Source organism: Nuphar pumila, chromosome 15 (genome assembly GCF_984573655.1).
Source record: "Nuphar pumila chromosome 15, dmNupPumi1.hap1.1, whole genome shotgun sequence".
Taxonomy (NCBI): Eukaryota; Viridiplantae; Streptophyta; class Magnoliopsida; order Nymphaeales; family Nymphaeaceae; genus Nuphar; species Nuphar pumila.
Genome location: NC_143263.1, coordinates 25141132 through 25160181, shown reverse-complemented (window position 1 = coordinate 25160181; position 19050 = coordinate 25141132). Strand labels below are relative to the sequence as shown.

At 34.3% G+C, this 19050-nt stretch overlaps 1 protein-coding gene across 7 annotated transcripts in view; it reads left to right on the top strand.

Annotated features, from left to right (window-relative positions):
• The first annotated feature begins 8263 nt into the window (after positions 1–8263).
• LOC149814859 (casein kinase 1-like protein 3) overlaps positions 8264–19050 on the top strand; it is a 75856-nt gene continuing 65069 nt past the window's right edge. For 6 of the 7 annotated variants that reach the window (XR_016427886.1, XR_016427884.1, XR_016427887.1 and 3 more), the window contains exons 1-10: positions 8265–8687; positions 8793–8833; positions 9964–10033; positions 10121–10269; positions 10800–10895; positions 10998–11068; positions 11922–11983; positions 12075–12138; positions 14268–14352; positions 14444–14570. Coding sequence is in view for 1 of the 7 variants with exons in the window: in XM_089988848.1 (XP_089844974.1) it covers positions 8612–8687; positions 8793–8833; positions 9964–10033; positions 10121–10269; positions 10800–10895; positions 10998–11068; positions 11922–11983; positions 12075–12138; positions 14268–14352; positions 14444–14570 (841 nt within the window). In the remaining 6 variants the exon portion in view is untranslated. Of the gene's footprint in view, positions 8688–8792; positions 8834–9963; positions 10034–10120; positions 10270–10799; positions 10896–10997; positions 11069–11921; positions 11984–12074; positions 12139–14267; positions 14353–14443; positions 14571–19050 lie in introns of all 7 variants that reach the window. The other variant, XM_089988848.1, reaches the window with a different exon arrangement.

Below are 19050 nucleotides of genomic sequence, written 5' to 3'. Positions count from 1 at the left end.
ATTCATTTGCCTTTGTGTAGTTTCTATCTTAAAGCATTGCACTTTGGGCACATTACGTTCTTCTCATGTTCTTTCGAGAAAAGCACACAGTCATTCACGCAAGCATCTATCTTCATATAATCACAATCGGTGTGATGTATAAATTTATTCGCCTAGTAGTAAGAGTTTGACAATCTTTTCCACTCGAAAAATGCCTACTTTAACAAATCAATAAGCATATTGAACGATCTATTACTCCAAATGTTCATTGGTTTGATATGCAACAACTTGAGAATGAAAGCTAGTTTTATTAACTTTATATAACTTGGATATAGATCAATTACAGCATCACCCATTAATGGATTAACATATTCATCATCAAATTCAATATCATAACCATCCTCTTTGTTCTCCTCTGACAATTCTTCTTCTTCGGCTTCACTTACTACTAGAGGAACATCATATGTATTTCTGGGAGATATTTTTTGCACCACATGTTAACTTTCACATAATTTGATATCAAGAAGGTAAAATCATCGTGTAGCTCGGTACGCTAGAATAAACGATAGATTATCATACAATCCCCTCTCTCTTAGGTGAATCATTGTGTGGATGAGTGACGTGGACAACTTCATCTTCATTATGGGTAATTTTAGTAGTCATGCTCTCATGTCATACGAGGTGTTAAGACTCAATTGCCCCATACTCTTCCCAGGGTAGTATGTCATGACAAAGTCTATGCCCAGCCTAAATCACGTGTTTCTCAACAAGCACCTTATCAGTGAAGGCATATATCCAAAATTTAATGTGTGGTATAGTATATATATAGTGAGACCACCCAAGCTCTCATTAGAGCACTAATGCCTTCTACAGTTAGTTTATTCTACACATAAGTCAGGAGGTGTTCATCATGCCTCATTATATCAATTCATAGCATAACAATTTAGACGCCAATAGATGTGCTATTATTTTATATAGGCATCATAGTCATATAGAGACAATTCGTAAGAACAAGAACATAAAAACCATTAGCCTTTATGCAACATATGCTACTTATACATTTTCTTCTTCGCCTAATCTTTCATTTCGTAGGCAATATAGCACACTATCACACAAGTGTTATATAAATGTGACACTTGGCCTATGCATAGTCGTTTGCATATTGATATCAATCATAAGTACGTTATTCTATGACAATGTGTATTTATCACATTCGGGAGCATATGTATACGGGGTTTGGCGAATCTCATAAGCATTTTCATCGCATTGTTGTCTAACTTTCGTAACAGAATTTATAGTTTGGTCATGCTTCTTGCACACACATAAACTTGTGAATTCTTTTGAATTGTATTAACTAGAGTCTAAGTATAGATGCATCAAGTCTTTCTAAGACACAACATTATACACTCATAATTGTTTGATTCTCGAATCATGCTATATCAGTTTACTTGGGCCCAATCAAGTATTGACTACAAACTCCTTTCTTTTCTTCGTAGTTTGAACACTTTGTTTCTAAAGTGTGTATGAGCTTCATATTGATACACTTTCTAAAATCTTGTACACTTTCACAAAGAAACCATTTATATACTACCCTTTTTAATCACTTTAGCTTTCCATCAAAAAAAATTTAAGAATTCGAGTGGCTATATACTTTGGGAAATTACATTAATCTAAATTTCCAAATTTGTTTTCCATTAAGTGAATCATATTCATCAAATTCTCAAATCCATTCTCTATTGAGTGAATCATATTTATCCAAAATCCCAATTTTCATCTTTCACTGAGTGAATCATAATCATCTAAATTTTTAAATTCATTTCCATTGAGTAAATCATAATCATCCAAAATTTTCAAATTCATTTTCATTGAGTGAATCACAATCATCCAAATTTTCCAAATTCATTTTCATTGAGTGAATCTGATTTTTTAAAAATCTATTTTTAATGACTCATAATTATCTGAATTTCTTCAAATCTTTGAGTGGATCCAAATTTTCAAAGATCTATTTTTATTGAATCACAATCGTCCAAATTTCTTTAAATCCATTTTAATGAATCCAAATTTTTAAACTCATTCTTTATTTGAGCAAATTGTAATTATGCATATTTTCAAATTCATTTTTTATTGAATGGATCCTAGATACCCACATTTTCTAATTACATTTTCATTGATTGAAATATAGTGATCCGAATTTTCCAAATTCATTTTCATTGATTAAAGTATAGTTATCCAAATTTATTTTCATTAATTGAAGTGTAATCATCCGAATTTTTTAAATTCATTTTCATTGATTAAAGTGTAATCATCCAAATTCAAATTCATTTTCATCGATTAGAGCTTATTCTAAGTATATGATATTCTAAAAAAATAGCATTTCCCTTGTTTGTAAATTCCTCTAAATTATGAATTGATCTAAGGATTTGGAGAAACTAATTCTAATCACTTACATGAATTACTCAAAATATTGACCCCCATTATAATTTTGATAATGTTGGTACGGATCTTCCGTAATGTATTTTTCTCAATTGTATCTATACAAATTTTAAGAATTTTAAAAAATCCAATTTTCATATTCACATTATCTAATTTCAAGAATGCATTTCTTATAAACAAACCCTATGATCTTCATTATGATTTTTCATGAAATCAAGATTCTTAATTCTCATATTCACATGGATTTCCCAAAAATCGCCCAATTTGAAAAGTTGCATAAGTTTCTTAAGTAGGGTTTGATGGATTTAAAATTCGCAGAATGCCTAGAATCCTTAAAAAAAAACTTTCATAAAATCAGCTAATCTTCCATGGTTCTTGGAATAAGAAATAATAATCGGAATTATCATTTCTCTTCTTTCAAACATAAATATTGCAATAATCGAGTAGATCAAGAGAGAAATATAAGAGAGAGAAAGAATAGCTATGTGCATGTACCTTTGTCATATCCATATGTGTTATGGAAACACACGTTTATATAGTTGAGGAGAGAGAGAGGTAAAAGATTGAATAAATATCAAGATGCATAAATAATAAATTTACTTACCTTGACTTGTGAACTTAGGCTTGAGCTTCTCCTTCTCTTGAATCTTTCAAAGCACTAAGAGGGTAGAGAAGAGTTATTAAAGAGGCACTCTTCACTAATGTCAAGTGAAGAAAGAATAAACTGTAAAAACGTGAAAAGAGAGAGAAGGAATAGATGAACTCTTGGATGCTTAGAACTCTGAAATTGTTGGGTATTTATAGGGAGAAAGTAATTATTACTTTCTAAATAAATGGTTAAGATCAATTACAAGAAATAAAGGGTTGAAATTAAATTATTTCAATTCTCAAAATTTTTCTCCTAGGCATAACCCTTGACCCTCATATCTCAAGTTAAATTTTCCTGATATAGAAACCTATGCAAGTTAGATAGAGAATCAGGTCTAACACAAGGAACGGGTTGAAATAAACTTTATATTCTACCAAATGTGAATTGTTTATTGCCTTAAAAAAAATAAACTAATTAAGTGTGCTTACAAATTGAATATTAAAGAGTTATTACAAACCCAAACAATGCTGAAATTGAAATTAATTATAAGGTTTGAATGTGGCAAAAAAAAAAAACCTAATTAATTAGAAATTAAAAATACAAAAAAAACTAGAAACACAACTTCTTTACCTTTTCTTCTTTGATTTAACATTGAATACACATCATTTCAATCATGTAGAATCAGCAAATGGCACCACTTGCTGCAAGAATAAGAACAAAAACACACGAAATGCAAAATCTAATCTAATTTGAACTTTTACTTGAAATTACAATTCTGCCATTAGCTATTGCAAAAACTCTTGTCAGAACATGTTTCTATAATTTGACAGAATCAGATAAAAATTGGCTTTCAATCCTTCTCATATTTTTCAGATGTGTTCTCAGAACATGAATAAAGAGAATCCAATTTACATAATTAAAGAATTCAAAGTAGAACTTGATTTATTAACGAATGAACAACAATTTCAACATTGTGAAAATTGCTATCAAAACTTTTGCCAACTTCTAGAATTTAATAGATTTAGTCTAGCAAAACATATTAAAATGAATGAATTTTTTACAACAAAAATTAGATCCATTCATGAATCCAATCCATTTTAGAGAATTGAATTTGGATTCCAGAAGCTTCAAATAACCTAAAACCAAAAAACTAGAAAAATGCAAGAAATAAAAGTTGTAGAAAGGAGAGATGCCAAAATATATGATTGAAAAAAACTCAGAATGACCCACCAATCGTGCCAAATTTTTTCAGAGAGAAACTAGACTCAAGCACAAACTAGATCCAATTTACAGATCATGATTTAAATTTCGAAATCTCCAGATATATTAAAAACAAAAACTATAAAAAATATAGAAAACAGAGATGCCAAAATATATGGTTAGAAAAAGCTCAGAACAACTCATTAATCAGACCTCGATTATGCTAGATTTTTTTAGAGAGCAACTAGATTCAAGCACAAACCAGATCCAATTTACGGATCATGATTTGGATTTTGAAAACTCTGTTTATGACTCAAACAAAAAGCTAAAAAAATTTAGAAAAAAAAAATTCTAGAATTCTAAAATTTCATACTTTGATCTATTGAATTAGATCAAAGAATGATCAATTCCAAATTTGTGGAATGAGATATGTCTATTTAACTAATCTAATTATAGAAAAAACATAAAGAAATAATAATTAAATTATAAAAATTATAGAAATTAAAATATAATCTATTAGATGGATTGATCTGATGCCCTAATTGAACCGAAATCAATCAAGCATAGATCCCCATATTGTTTTTGGATTTTCTTAAGAAAAAAAATTTACAGCAAACGAGAAATTGCAACAAACAAATTTTAGAATGAATAAAAGAAATAAAAAAAATATAAGAAAAAACTAAAGAGAAATTATAGAGAATTAAGAAGAAGTGAGGGATTGGAAAACTAACCAAACCTTAGATCTAGTGAATTCGATTGATCATCAACCTTGTAAATGTATGCAACTCCACTACAGATTTGGCTTCAAGTACTCCTCCATTGCTGATTTAGAAGAAAAGAAGAAGAAAGGAAGAAGATGAAGAGAAAAGAGAGAAACAACAAGAAAGCAATGAAAAAATCACAGAGAAAGAAGGGGGAAGAAAGGAATGGAGTTCGCTTGAAATGGGATCAACGACCCTTCACTCCAACCCATTAGTGCTATTTAAACTAAAAATTAGGTTTAGTTAACAATTATAAATTAACTACCTAAAGTTTTCTTGTTTACATTTTAGTACCTAACTACTTAAAAATTCTAAAAAGGGGGTGGCACCATTTTTAAAAAGGGTTTTAAAGAATTTATGAAATGAATTTGGGATTTAGCATTTGCTGAACACATTAGCATTTGATCCAAGATCCAATTAATGTGTTCTGGACTGCATCATGATCCAAATTACCTTGAGATTCGGTTTAGAACCGTAAAACAACCGTAACTTCTTTGTTTTAACTTTGAATTTTGCAAGATTCAAACCGAAACCCTGAAATATCATAAGCATGAAATGTAAACCGATAAAATACACTTAAATGCATGTTTTATGTAATAAAATAAATGTATATTCATGCATTATCAGATTTCATACCTAATCCATACCCAATTAGTTTATGAACTTAATTTGGATCGAAATCCACATACTAAATTCAAACCTAATTAAAATTAAATCCAAACCCAAATTCATGATAAATTTTATTTAAATTCTAATTTACGTGAAATTAACCATGAGTTAAATTCAAATTCCATTTTAACTTTAGATAAAATTTCAATTCACTTGGAATTAGATTTTGAAGTAATGTACACAATTAATTCTAACTCACATGCATAATTATATAAATAAAATCTATATTCAAAACACAAATCATCTTTATTTATTTAAATAATTGTTGAAAGATGCGGGTTTTACACATATTATGATTTTATGTCAGCATAGAGACAAATTATATCCCAAAATAAAAAAACTATTTTTATCGGATATTCAGAATATTCTTATAAATCTTGTGAGTCTAGAGATGCTCATTTCCTAGAAAAATATGTTTCAAAACTTAAAAGACAGATGGTTCAACTTGATATTAAATTTTACATCATGTTCTCACTCTCATTGCATAGATGGTGGTTAAGTTGTTGTCACCATGCATACATGTAAACCAATGGATGCTCACATGGCCATAGGCCATGACAAACCCATCTGTGTATTTGCCTTCCCGTGCTCGAAAAAAAAAGGACGAACCCATCTATGCTTCTTTTGTGTGTGTCTAACACCTTGTGATGACGTGAAACATGGAAGGCCATCTTAGCAATTTTTTCAATGTTCATGAATTACTTGAAAGTCAATTTGTCGTATAAACTGCTATTCATATTTAGAATTATGTTGAACTTTGGTAAGAGCTAAAAGAAAATATTGCTATCATGTTATTATATTTATTACATATCAACGTTTCTTGCTATTTCAGTAATCTGTACTACTCAAAATAAATTAATTTTTTTTAATGACATGTGTTATTCAAACAAATCAATATTATTGATATTTTTTAAGTTCTATAAGTTATTTATTGACACGATCACGACTTTCTTTTGGAAGCTCATTTTGAAAGCACCAAATTGCACACTTCTTCCATGCTTTTGAAGCATTGTGGGAAGCCCACTGCCTCAAGCCCACTCCCTTGAGAAAAGGAAAGTAGAAAACTTGCTTTTTTATTAGGAAAGCAAGTTCTCTTCTTATAAAACACTTTAGAAAAATTTAACCCACCTAACTTTTGACTTAATTACAAGACCTACCTAACCTTTGAAATATTACAAATGGACACCTGGGTTACCAAAATAATTCTCAAACACCTGCCTCTTCTAACTTGGGTGAGTAAACCGTGGTTATAATTGGTGAAAATACTGATTCCCGCCTCTTTTTTTGTCTCTGTCACCATCTTTCACATGTTTCAACCCATCTCCCACGGATTGTCAAAGTGATAGTCTCTCTCTCAGGCCAGAGAAAGAGCCAGCCCTTTTTTGGTTGGCCATTATTTATCATCTCTCAACTCAATCAAGGATTTGTTGGTTTTTTTTGCCCTAAATCTCAGCTTTGGTATGTTTTTTTTAGATCTCCCTAGTAAAAATCTAGCAAATCAAAAGTTTTGAAGATAATTGAAAATAATTGAAAATTTTGTGGGTGTTTATTTTTCCTTTAAAAAAATGATGGAATTTGGAGATATCATAAGAAAATGCATATTGAGAAATGGCTTTCTTAAAAGGATATGAATGTATATATGCTAAGAATCTCAAAGATGTAAAATAATCTACAAACTGTTAGTGCTGTGCACTCCTACTTCTAATTGTACTAATGTTTATTTAAGATGAATACAAACTCCTTATGAATTTCATAGCGGAGCCTTATAGATGGGATGTTGTGTAATAACACCTGTTTATGAATGAGAGAGTAGTTGGGATGATGTCGATTACCTTGATGTCACGCTTCTGTTGTTTTTCTCCCAAGTGAATGGAAACATGTGGAATGCCTTAAAAAAAAACTAAAAGGATGGCAAGACAGAGGGAGGGCAAGCTGGTAAAATCCACCAAATAAAAGCACTGTTTGACCATGGTAAACCCACTCAAGTTAGAGGAGGTGAGTGTTTGAGGGTTTACTTTCACAACTCAGGAGCCCATTTGTAATATTTTAAATGTTAGGCATGTCTTTGTAAAGTTAGGCGAGTTTTTGTAAAGTTTTCAAAAGTTTTTATGCTTAAAAGTTGTAATTTTTTTTTTTTTTACATTTGATGTTTTCATTGTACATATTATGATTACTTTGGACAAGTTTCAAAAACCACCTTGAGTAAAACCATAGGGACTTTAAAGTACTTTTGTTATGTAACTTCTTACTTTTTATCGCTTGCTCTATGCTTCCTAAAAGACTCACTTTTTTTGTTCATTCCATGCCATGATCTTCTCAATCAGTGGTGGGGTCATCTGTTGCCACGTAAATTTAGATCCAACAGGAATATTGATACGCATCTTACACTTAAATTGAGATCCATTAAAGTATCGATCCAGTCCAACTCAATAAGCAGAGTACACATTCAAGTTCAAACCCGGATCTTTTGGATTTGGTAATACCCAGATCTAAATCAGGCAAAAAGTATTACATAAGTGACACGTGGGGGAGTGAAAAAAATACTAGAAAAAAATATAACATTTTCAACTTTTCAAGTTCTCACATTTTTTCATATTCCTCCCACCACATCCATTTTCAGGACTCTGTCTCTTGGGTGTAGTCGACCCATCTTTCTTTCTCTTACATTTTTCCACAACGATCCAAACTTGTCGTAGAACAGAAGATAATGATAAAAGTGAACCTGTTCGATTGACGTATGCAGACTCAGGGCTGGGACCTTGTCTCCTCCACTGACTCTATTTGCATAATTCCGAAAATGACCTCTTGCTTGGAGAGAAGCTCCGTAAAGGCTTCTCGCCGTTTTCGACCACCACAAAGCCTTCCCTGATTTTCCTTCTTCTTCATTTGTTGCCCTAATTCTCTTTCTCTCTCGTTGTGATAGAAGAGAAGGAAAGCCCTAATTTTGCGCTTTTCCTTTGATGATCTTCGGCGTCTGAGGATGGAAAGGATCGTAGGGGAGAAATACAAGTTAGGTCGGAAGATCGGGAGCGGATCGTTTGGGGAGATTTATCTGGGTGAGACAATTTGCTTCGCTTTCGTGGTGTTTGCCATCGGCGATCGCTGATGTTCTTGTTTGGCTGACTTGGTTTGGTTTCTTTTCTCCATGGAAATTGTTTCAGCGACACATATCGAGACGAACGAGGCCGTCGCGGTGAAACTCGTGAGTTTCTTGCTTCGTTCCTCTTCTGGTGTAATCGATTCCATCTTGGTGTTTTGTCGATTTCGTGGTTTTGGTGCTTTGTGGTTGGGAATTGTGAGTAAAGAGATGGGGAATTGGCGGTTTTATGTCGTGCATGGCAGTGTTGGGATGTTGGACTGGATAATTATATGAAACTAAGATGGTGTTTCACTTGATTTTTACCTCAAGTTCTCTGAATTTGGATCAGACGTATATCCTTTTTTTTTTTTTTGAAAAATTTGAGTTTTTCCTTGAGCAGAAGGTTCAGGATTTCTAGATCATTTTTGTTGAATTTGGAGCATACGAATTTCCTCTTGCTCAATGCTTGGGAGGTTTTGAAAGATTTGAGTTTTTCTTTGAGTAGAGGGTTCATGGTATCGTCCTGAATTTTACTCTCTCTGCCATCAAATTGATCAGCTTTTTAATATTGAAAGAAGTTGCAGTATGTTTATTTTAGCGTCTCTATATTGCTGGTATGCCATTATATGTAGTTGTGTATGTTTTCTCATTGCTACTGCTCTATGCATCATGTTTTTCGTTAATTCATTTGAAGTCTTTATCACCATTTTCATTGTCGATCGGTGCTGCTAGTACTGGCTCCTGGTATGGATGAACATTTAGTCTCATGCATTTCATGGTAGGGATGTCGCATGATCTTTTACCCACTTCATCCAGCTAAAATCTAATAAACTAGACTGAAATGGATGTGCAAATTGTCATCAATTTGTATAATAGAATCGTTCAGTTTGGTGTTTTCAGCTAGGAAGAGTTTGACATCTTGAGACTTTGGCTTTAGGTGATCTGGTGTCTAGTTTTTTTTTTTTTTTGGGGGGTGGGGGGCTATAATAATTAGTTGGGCTCTCTCCACATTGGTAGACGGCAGCCACTTGGCTCTTTTAGGCATGGCTGGGATTTCTGGTATGAATTCAACCCATTGATTTTGTAAAGCATTGTATTACATACTTTGCATCTAAAAACTTTTGTTGGATGTGTTCTGCAAGTACAAAAGTTGTCTCAAAATTTGATCACTGTTGAAGTAGATGAAATTGTATAATTATCTGATGATCTCATTTTTATGACTATGATCTGTCTGTACCTCTTGTGGGTGGCAGGAAAATAGCAAGACAAAGCACCCACAGCTGCTTTATGAAGCCAAGCTTTATAAACTTCTCCAGGGAGGAAGTATGCATGAGAAAATTGCATTATGCCATTCTCTTTTCTTCTAGATCGTGAATTTTAGTGGCCTATTTTTTTGTATTCCTTTTGCAGGTGGTCTTGCTAACATCAGATGGTGTGGAGTGGATGGGGAGTACAATATACTCGTGCTTGATTTGCTGGGACCAAGTCTAGAGGATCTGTTTGTATACTGTGGAAGGAAATTTTCCTTAAAGACTGTCTTGATGTTAGCAGATCAAATGGTAAATATATCATCCTGATTAGAGGACTTCACAATGTTTTTTTTGTTTAGTAGTCACTCACATCCAGCCATTTTCTGGTTTTCTATGGGAGTCTAGTGCGCCATGTTGATGTTTTATAGGTGTATGATATGAATAATTTGTGTGCATTTGCTCATTAGGTATTCTTCTTTAGACTGTCCTTTTGATAACAAGTGCATATGTTCCTGAATTTGGCCTAGAGAGCAAAAGCAGAAATGTGCCCTGTGACATTTTATTAACCTCCAGTTTGGGCATCTAGCCATCTCGTGGGGTTCTTTTGGTTTATCCTGCTCACAAGTTGACTTATATCTGGTCAAGCTGTGGAAAAACTTATTTGAATGAGGCACTTTATGTCTACTTGTATGACCTGAGTTGTGCTGCTTGATTGGTGTAAGAAGTTACTTCAGTTGGCAAATTACCAAGCCACGTGTGTTGTTGCTCCTTTAAAGCTTGACATCTGTATAGTTATGATGGAGAAGTCCCACTAAAATGTCCTTTATACCATATTTCAGATAACTAGAATAGAGTACGTGCACTCCAAAGGATTCTTGCATAGAGACATCAAGCCTGATAACTTCCTTATGGGCCTTGGTAAGAAAGCAAACCAGGTAATAATACTTCTATCTTTATGAGTAACACAGGAACCTGGCTGTCTGTTTCATATTATTTTACTACTACACAGTTTTCATATATATAATTTTTAATTCCAGGTTTATATAATTGATTTTGGACTTGCAAAACGATACCGAGATTCTACGACCAATCGCCACATTCCTTATAGGTAAACAAGCTCTTTGCAGTTTAGTCATTAGTTGTTCGAGCCCTATTTCTTTGTTTTCTCATATTTAAGCTTGTAATGTAAAATCAAATACTATGTGGAATTTCCTGGATGCTATATATGAAACAATGTGAACAAAATGCCCTCAAGATATTGATTCATTGAAGGAGCGAGCAAGTTCTATTTATTTCTAGTGGGATCTTACCTTCTTTGATAAAAGTCAATTTTAGTGCTTCAAATGTGTGAGTTATTATAGTAGAAGACAAGAAACCAAGGTGCCATTGTCATTTTAAGCATTTGATTATCAGAAAACCTATTATTAAAGTTCTAGTTTGCCAGATCTTGTGCAAATCCTGCCATGAAACTTTGGCTGCAATGAGAATCACAAGTATTGAATTATGGAAGAGCTTGCATACTTGTGGAACCGTTCTATTGTAGTCAGTTGTCTCTTAGTGTTGATGCATTACACATATCATGGAAGATGCAACATTGCTCTCATGGGTCTGGATGCCAAGACTTCTTTTAGAAAACAATCCATCTTTCTTTGTTTTGTCAACAGTGCATCCATCTTTGAGTTCAGTTGGATTCAGCGGTAAAAGACCTATGCATGTGAAATATTTTTTTTTGTTTTATAAAGAAATGTTTGGCAAGTTTTATTTAGTTCTTTGTTGTTTACTTGTGAATTCCTTGAAGGCATTTCTTCCATGGTTCACTAAATACCCCTTTTCTTTTGTCCCTCTTAGATAAATGTGTTATCTTTACATCATTTTACTTTCTATCTTGTGAAAATCCCAAAAGCCTTCCAGTTAGTTCAATGCTTAAATTTTCTGCTCGTATTGTTCTTCATCACATGCAGAGAGAACAAAAACCTTACTGGTACTGCACGATATGCAAGTTGCAACACTCATCTGGGCATTGGTGAGCATATAATTATTTTCTGCTACTTATTGACTCCTTCAGCATGGAAACAACAATGTAAATTTTGTACATCATTGTCTCTTCTCTCTAGAGCAAAGTCGGCGGGATGATTTGGAATCTCTCGGTTACGTTCTTCTATACTTTTTAAGAGGAAGGTAAAGCTTTTCCATGGAGTCAATCACATGCTTGTATTAGTATTTATGGAGTTTTCTCCTTGCAATTTATGAAATGTGCTTCTTACTCCATTCTGGTGGATATACACTTCAAGTTCCTTAAAGTAGGAGAATTTTTAATGAGTCGACTTTTAGAATTTTTGAGGCATTCATAGGTAAAAGCGTGAGAGTGAGACTTTGGTCCAAGGGATTTAATATTACCACCAGGAAGGTCTGCTTTCAATTTGTGCTGTGTTATTTTATAATTGGATTAGTTATGGTCTGATTTAATTGTGTATGCCATCATCATTGGCAGATTTATATGTGCCAATTTGCAAATAAGCCTGGTGAACCTTTTTCATATTATGCTGTGGCACAGGGCATGGTGCCTTGTGTGTGTGATACTTGAAGATGTGGCTTATTAAATCCAAAGGGGTGCATGTTAGGGCGGTTAGTTTGATTTGAATTGTCTATTTATTATTTAACAGAAAGGATTCAAGATTTTGAAGGCCAAAACTTGTCACATGGATACGGCTGTGGGTACGGGGATGTGGCCATTTTTTGAAGTTTTCAATATGACTAGTATATATGAGGACACAATACACTTGGCCAAAATGGAGTACAGGGACCCTCTTTTGATTCATCTGATTCCAACATGTAAGGAGACTTTTTTAAGGGATGGAAAATCAATGTCCCACAATCTTCTAAAATTGAAATGTTATAAAATCATGTTTTTTCATCAAAAAACATGAACCAATGGCTACTTCCTACCAAATGGAATACACATCTATAAGGTTGAATTGTCGGAAAACGGTGTCTGACACTGATGCACTCAGGGCGTGTGCACACCCATGTCTCTCTCTCTCTGGGAATGCTCTAGTCAGGTCTCATTTTCGTTAGTTCCCAAGTTAGATCCCGGCAAAAAACATGGCTGCAGGTGATTTTCGCTTGATTTAAACCGATAGATGTGTTTGTCATAGTTTACTCAGTAAATAACATGCATTGAATTAGGTATTTTTCATGCACATGTATTTTTTTAGAGGGGTGGAAAATCAACGTCTTATGTATTATGCTAAAACTTGAGCTCCAAGGGGGTTGGGCCTTGGCTATCAGATGGGTGGTCAAGGTTCGATTCCTGTGGACATCACCCCATTGCGCAAGTTGACACCCAGCATAGGCCTTGGGGTCGAGGGTCCTAGCCTCAGAGTTATTCCTCTGGGAGATGACCGTAGGTATGGCAGGCTGAGCCAGTGCGATCAGGTTTTTGATACCAGACGTCGTTTCTTCGAGTAATAAATTAAAAAAAAATATTGTACTAAAACTTGGTGATAGAAGATTCTAATTTTTTGATAATCTGGTTCAATCCAAAGCATGTTTCTTAGTAAATAAACCATTGTGAACACATCCACAGGTTCAGATTCGACAAAAAACGCTTGCTGCTACATTTTTTGCTGGAACCTATATTATTATATATACATGGTTTCCAAACCCACTAGTGAAAAACGCCAAGAAGGGGCCTTTGAGTCATGTTTTGCCTGAATCTATACAGGTTTTTCTAGGGGTTGAAAAATTGATGGCATACAATGTACCAAAATTGCACCTTTTGAAAAACAGTGCTTTAATGTTGAAAAAACGTGATCCAAGGGTTGATCTTGATCCTTGTTAAACAGATCATTCCAAGCACATCCACAGGGTCAGATTTGTTCAACATGACCTAGCTCTATTTATCTCAACTAGGGGATTTGGAATCCACAAGTGTAGCCTATATATATAGGTACCCTGTATTAGTACGGGTAGGACACGGTTACAACACCAATGTGGGGACCTGGTATAAGTACCCATGCTACATAGAATGGACATGAGGATGGGACTAAAGTGCATGCTTTAGGCTATTTATGGTGTTTTCTCATGCATAACAATGGACCTGTCTCTCATCTGGATTCTACATCTATGTTCTTCTGGAAAGTAGGTTTTAGTTTGATAGTCCATCTCTCATTGATTGTGAAGTTTGTTACCTTATACAGAGGATAGTTTCTGATCGTGCATCATGAGGCTGTTTGTGCATCAAGCTAGAGAATCATTCATGTCTGGCCTGCGTTTATAGGCTGCTAACATGGCATTGTTTCATGTAGCCTTCCTTGGCAGGGCTTGAAGGCTGCTACAAAGAAACAAAAATATGACAAGATATGTGAAAAAAAGGTGTCAACTTCTATTGAAGTATGTTCCTTCACAATGTTCACATGCTCAATTATTTTCCTGGACACCAATTATGTTTCATTGCTGAGTTGGATTATACTATACTGATCAGGTTTTATGCAAGTCTTATCCAGTGGAGTTTGCTTCATACTTGCACTACTGTCATTCATTGACATTTGATCAACGACCAGATTATGGGTTCTTGAAGCGCCTGTTTCGAGACTTCTTTACTCGTGAAGGTTGGTCTATACAAAAATTATTCTTACATTTGAAATCATTGCTTGGTCTTGTATGGAAACTCATTTGTGAAAAATATGTGGTTAAGAGATTGCCTTTGGTTAAATAATGCATCTTTGTATTGGTGTTTCTGTCCGAACTAGTTGCCTATTAAATTGAAGCAGTAGCCTCTGTTCCTGACCAGCTTTTTTATACCATGCTCTTGTTCTGATGTCCGAATTATCTATGCTTCATGCGGGTGTAGAAGCTGATTGTTTCTTCTGTTAAGGAACTTAAGGTGCATGGTCCATGGACTAGTCTTCTATATGCAATTCTCTTGTAACCTGGAAAATTGTGCATCTGTAATGAACACAGGATGTTGCAGACTTGATTGCCTTTTAGGATTGAATGTTGTCTTTATACAAGAACGACAATTACCTTGTTTTGTTTTAGTGAATGAAGATTACCTTGTAAGATTTTCTTGATTTTGAGAGAGGGCATTGCAACTATTTGTTCAAGAGTCTATATGATGAAGAGTTGCAACACCTGCTTAAAGATGTTTGTCCACCTACTGTGTGAAATAATGTTTCTGAACATTCTGGAGAGTTTGAAATAGTGTTTATAAACATTTTGGAGAGTTTCAGACAGATTCTGGCGGGTTTTGATCCCCAGTAGCATTTCTGTAATTTTCAGTTTCTGCAGGTGTATTTTGTTTATTTTGGTTTAGGAGTCCCAGGACAGTCTCCTTTCCTTCTCAGCATTATGTCATCACCTATGTCACAAGGACTTGCTAAAGATCATGCCGCACCTGCGTCCTGCGTCGACGTGATGTGGGTGCTGTCAACCTGCACCCAGGGTCCACTTAAAAAAAAATTATCGGGTTGTTGTTGTTGTTGTTGTTGTTGTTGTTGTTTAGGGCACGACTCCTCCCCTCGCCTCCCCACCGGCCCCTCCTCTTCCGATGGTGGCGGCTACAACAGTGACGGTAAGTCTCTCTCTCTCTCTCTCTGTTTCTCACAAGAGAGGAGAGGAGAGGAGAGAGGGTAAGGAGTCAAAAGAGAGTGACTACTCCCAACGGCTAGATTTCTAGCTGTTGGGAGAGTCTAACAACTAGAAATCTGGCTGTTGGGGGCTTAGTCAACTTAGGTTGACTAAGTCCAAATCAGTCCAAAAAATAAAAAAGAAAGAAATAATATAATATATATACGTAAGTACATAAATACATATACATATGTATATACATATATACGGTATTTTGAGGAAAAGGAGTCATGGGATACAAATTTTGATAGGGGCTTTGATACTCTAGATGATTTCCTAGTTTGCAGTTCATCTTTACTAAAGTTAGAAATTTTTTCAAGTGCACATGGTGCATCCAACTACAATAATGGATATAGGAATGGTGTCATTTGTCACTTTTGTAATGAACAAGGGCATATTAGACCGGTTTACCCAAAGCTTAAAGCCAAAATCGCTTTCGTTGGAGAAATCACACCCAAGAAAGAAGAATCTAGCAAGAATGGAGGAGACATCAAAGACACTCTTACTCACATATCGGAGACACTTCAACAACTTCTTAAATCATCTACTTCGGGTGCCGCTATTGCATCTTCTTCCTCTCTTCCAGACATGTAGATTTTTTATTTGGGTTCATTTCATATGACCCCTCATAAGAATGCCCTTTTCGAAGTTTGCATTAATTCTACTTCATCTTATGTTTCAACCATCGATGAAACCTCTTTGAAAATAAATAGTATTGGAACTCTTGATTCTAAAATTTCTCAAAATTCTAAAAAATTTCTTGTTTAAAAAATAAGGGTGGTTCCAAAATTAAATTTAAATCTATTTTCTGTCTCAAATATCGATCATGATTGCAAAATTTCTTTTTCATCTAAAGATTTCATCGTACAGGATCTCCAGTTAAGGAAGCTGATTTGACAAAGGCATAGGAGAGGCGATCTTTACTTTATGGATTTTTGTCACTTCCACCCAAGTCATTTTTGTAATTATGTAGAAGACAAAAATATTGATACTTGGCATAAGAAACTTACATCCTAGATTTTTGAAGATCTCTTACTTTTTTTTGAAAAATATTTGTACTAAAAAAATATTTTATAAAGATTGCATTTTTGAAAAATGAAAGCCATTCCCTTTCCTCATATATCTTTTGTTTATACTCGACCTTTTGAATTAGTGCATTCGGATGTATGGGGTTCTTCATCGATCATATAAAAAAGAGGTTACTTCTATTATGTTATTTTTGTGGATGATTTCACTAGATACACATGAGTTTATTTTCTAAATGTTAAATCCGATGTGTTCTCTTTCTTTAAGGAATTTCATATAATGATTAAAAATCAATTTCTTAGTAACATATCTATACTTAGTTCAGATTCGGGAGGAAAATATATGTTAAATGATTTTCAAAATTACTTGAAACAAAATAAAATTTGTCATCAAAGATCTTGCCTAGAACTCCTCAGCAAAATGGGTTAGCGGAAAGAAAACAGACATATAGTAGAAACCACTAGAACCCTTCTCATTTCTAGGGACATCCCGATTTGAAAAACTTTTTAAAATGACTCGATTTTAAAAGACTAAGAATCTTTGGTTGTAAGTGTTACGTGCTTACTCATAAAAATGATAAACCATCTCTAAAAGCCATTGAATGTTTTTTCTTGGGATATGGGGAAAATAAAAAGGGTATCATTCTATGTCACACGGACTCGGCTAGGGAGGTGCCGCACCCGAGTCGACACGCCCCGACACGGGTGCGGCCTGGACTCGGTCAACGCCGAGTCGGACTCGGTCAACGCCGAGTCGGACTCGGTCAACGCCGAGTCGGACTCGGTCAACGAGTCCAGGCCGAGTCTGTCTTAATTTTGGACTCGGTCAACGTTGACCGAGTCCAAAAATGTCCATTTTTAGTACAAAAAATAAAAAAAAAGATCTTTTTATATATTTTTTTAAAATATATATAGCATGAGTCTTAAACATTAGGCCCAGAAAAGAAAATTATTCTTAAATATTATCATTTAATTCTCTCTCTCAATCTTAAAAGCTAATAAATTCTCATCCACGAGTACCAACACTTTTCATCCACCAAGTTCTCTCTCTTATAAAAGCTAATAAATTCTCATCCACGAGTAGCAACACTTTCTCATCCACCGAGATCTCTCTCTCTCTCTCTCTTTTTCAAATCTAGCTTTGAAAAATTAAAAGCTTTTAATGCTTTTAATTAATGTTATGAATTTTAGCAAAAGATATTTAATGCATTTACCAGAACATGCTTTTAGTTAATGCTTTTAATTAATACCTTGATGATGTTTTATTCCCATGGTAGCTAAGACTCGGCTGAGTCAATGATAAACTCAGCCTAGTTTGGTTCTAACCCAGTTATACTACTATTTTAACTCAGTTAGTTCAGGATCTGAGACAACCTGGAAGAGTCACGAGCCGAGTCCAAAATTTATATAGACATATGCACACACTGGATATATATATATATATATAGCCGAGTCCCCGTGTCCAAAATTTTTAAAATTGCGCCGCACCCGTGTCGCACCCGCATCCGCACCCGCACCCGCACCCGCACCCGCACCCGCACCCATGTGACATAGGTATCATTGTTTTGATCCAATAAACAATAAACTCTATGTTTCTAAAGATGTCACTTTCCTTGAAAATGAAAAATGGATTTGATAACAATGGAACTAACAAAAAATTTGGCTATTTATTTCTATTTGATCTATTGCCAAGACATGGTGAGTTTAACTCTATTGATGTGTTTGGCGCTTGATTGATAACTCTAGTATTAACATCTGGTTGTTGATGAAGTTAGTCATCAAAATAAAAGTTTAAATGAAAATGCATCTAATGATATACATGAATATACTCGGTGTGGTCAAGGTGACCATCAATGTGCACTTGACAAGTTCTCTCAAAACATACCTTTAGAGGAATCCCAACTTAGAAGATCTAATATAATCTCTAATGCTCCTAGTAAATTTGTATCATATGACTCATTTTTTTCAAATTTTAGAACATGTTTAATAACTCTTCACTCTTATTATGAACCATCTCATTATAATGAAACCAAACAATATCATCATTGGATTGAAGTAATGAAAATATAACTTAATGCTCTTAGGAAAGCCAATGCGTTGAAAATAGTTGATTTTCCTCTAGGCAAGAAACCTATAGGATGTAGATGTGTGTTTAATGTAAAAAACCAAAAGTAACAAATCATTAGAAAGTTACAAAGCAAGATTGGTTGTCAAAGAATATGCCCAAGAATATGGAATAGATTACGAGGAAACTTTTGCCCCCGTCACAAAAATGACTAGTGTTCGAACCCTAATTGCCATTGCCTTTATCTAAAAATGATCCATCTATCAATTAGATGTTAAAATACCTTTTTAAATAGAGAACTTGGTGATAAAGTTTACATGGACCCCCCTTTGGGGTTAATATAAATACAAATATTTTAAAACTTAAAAGGAT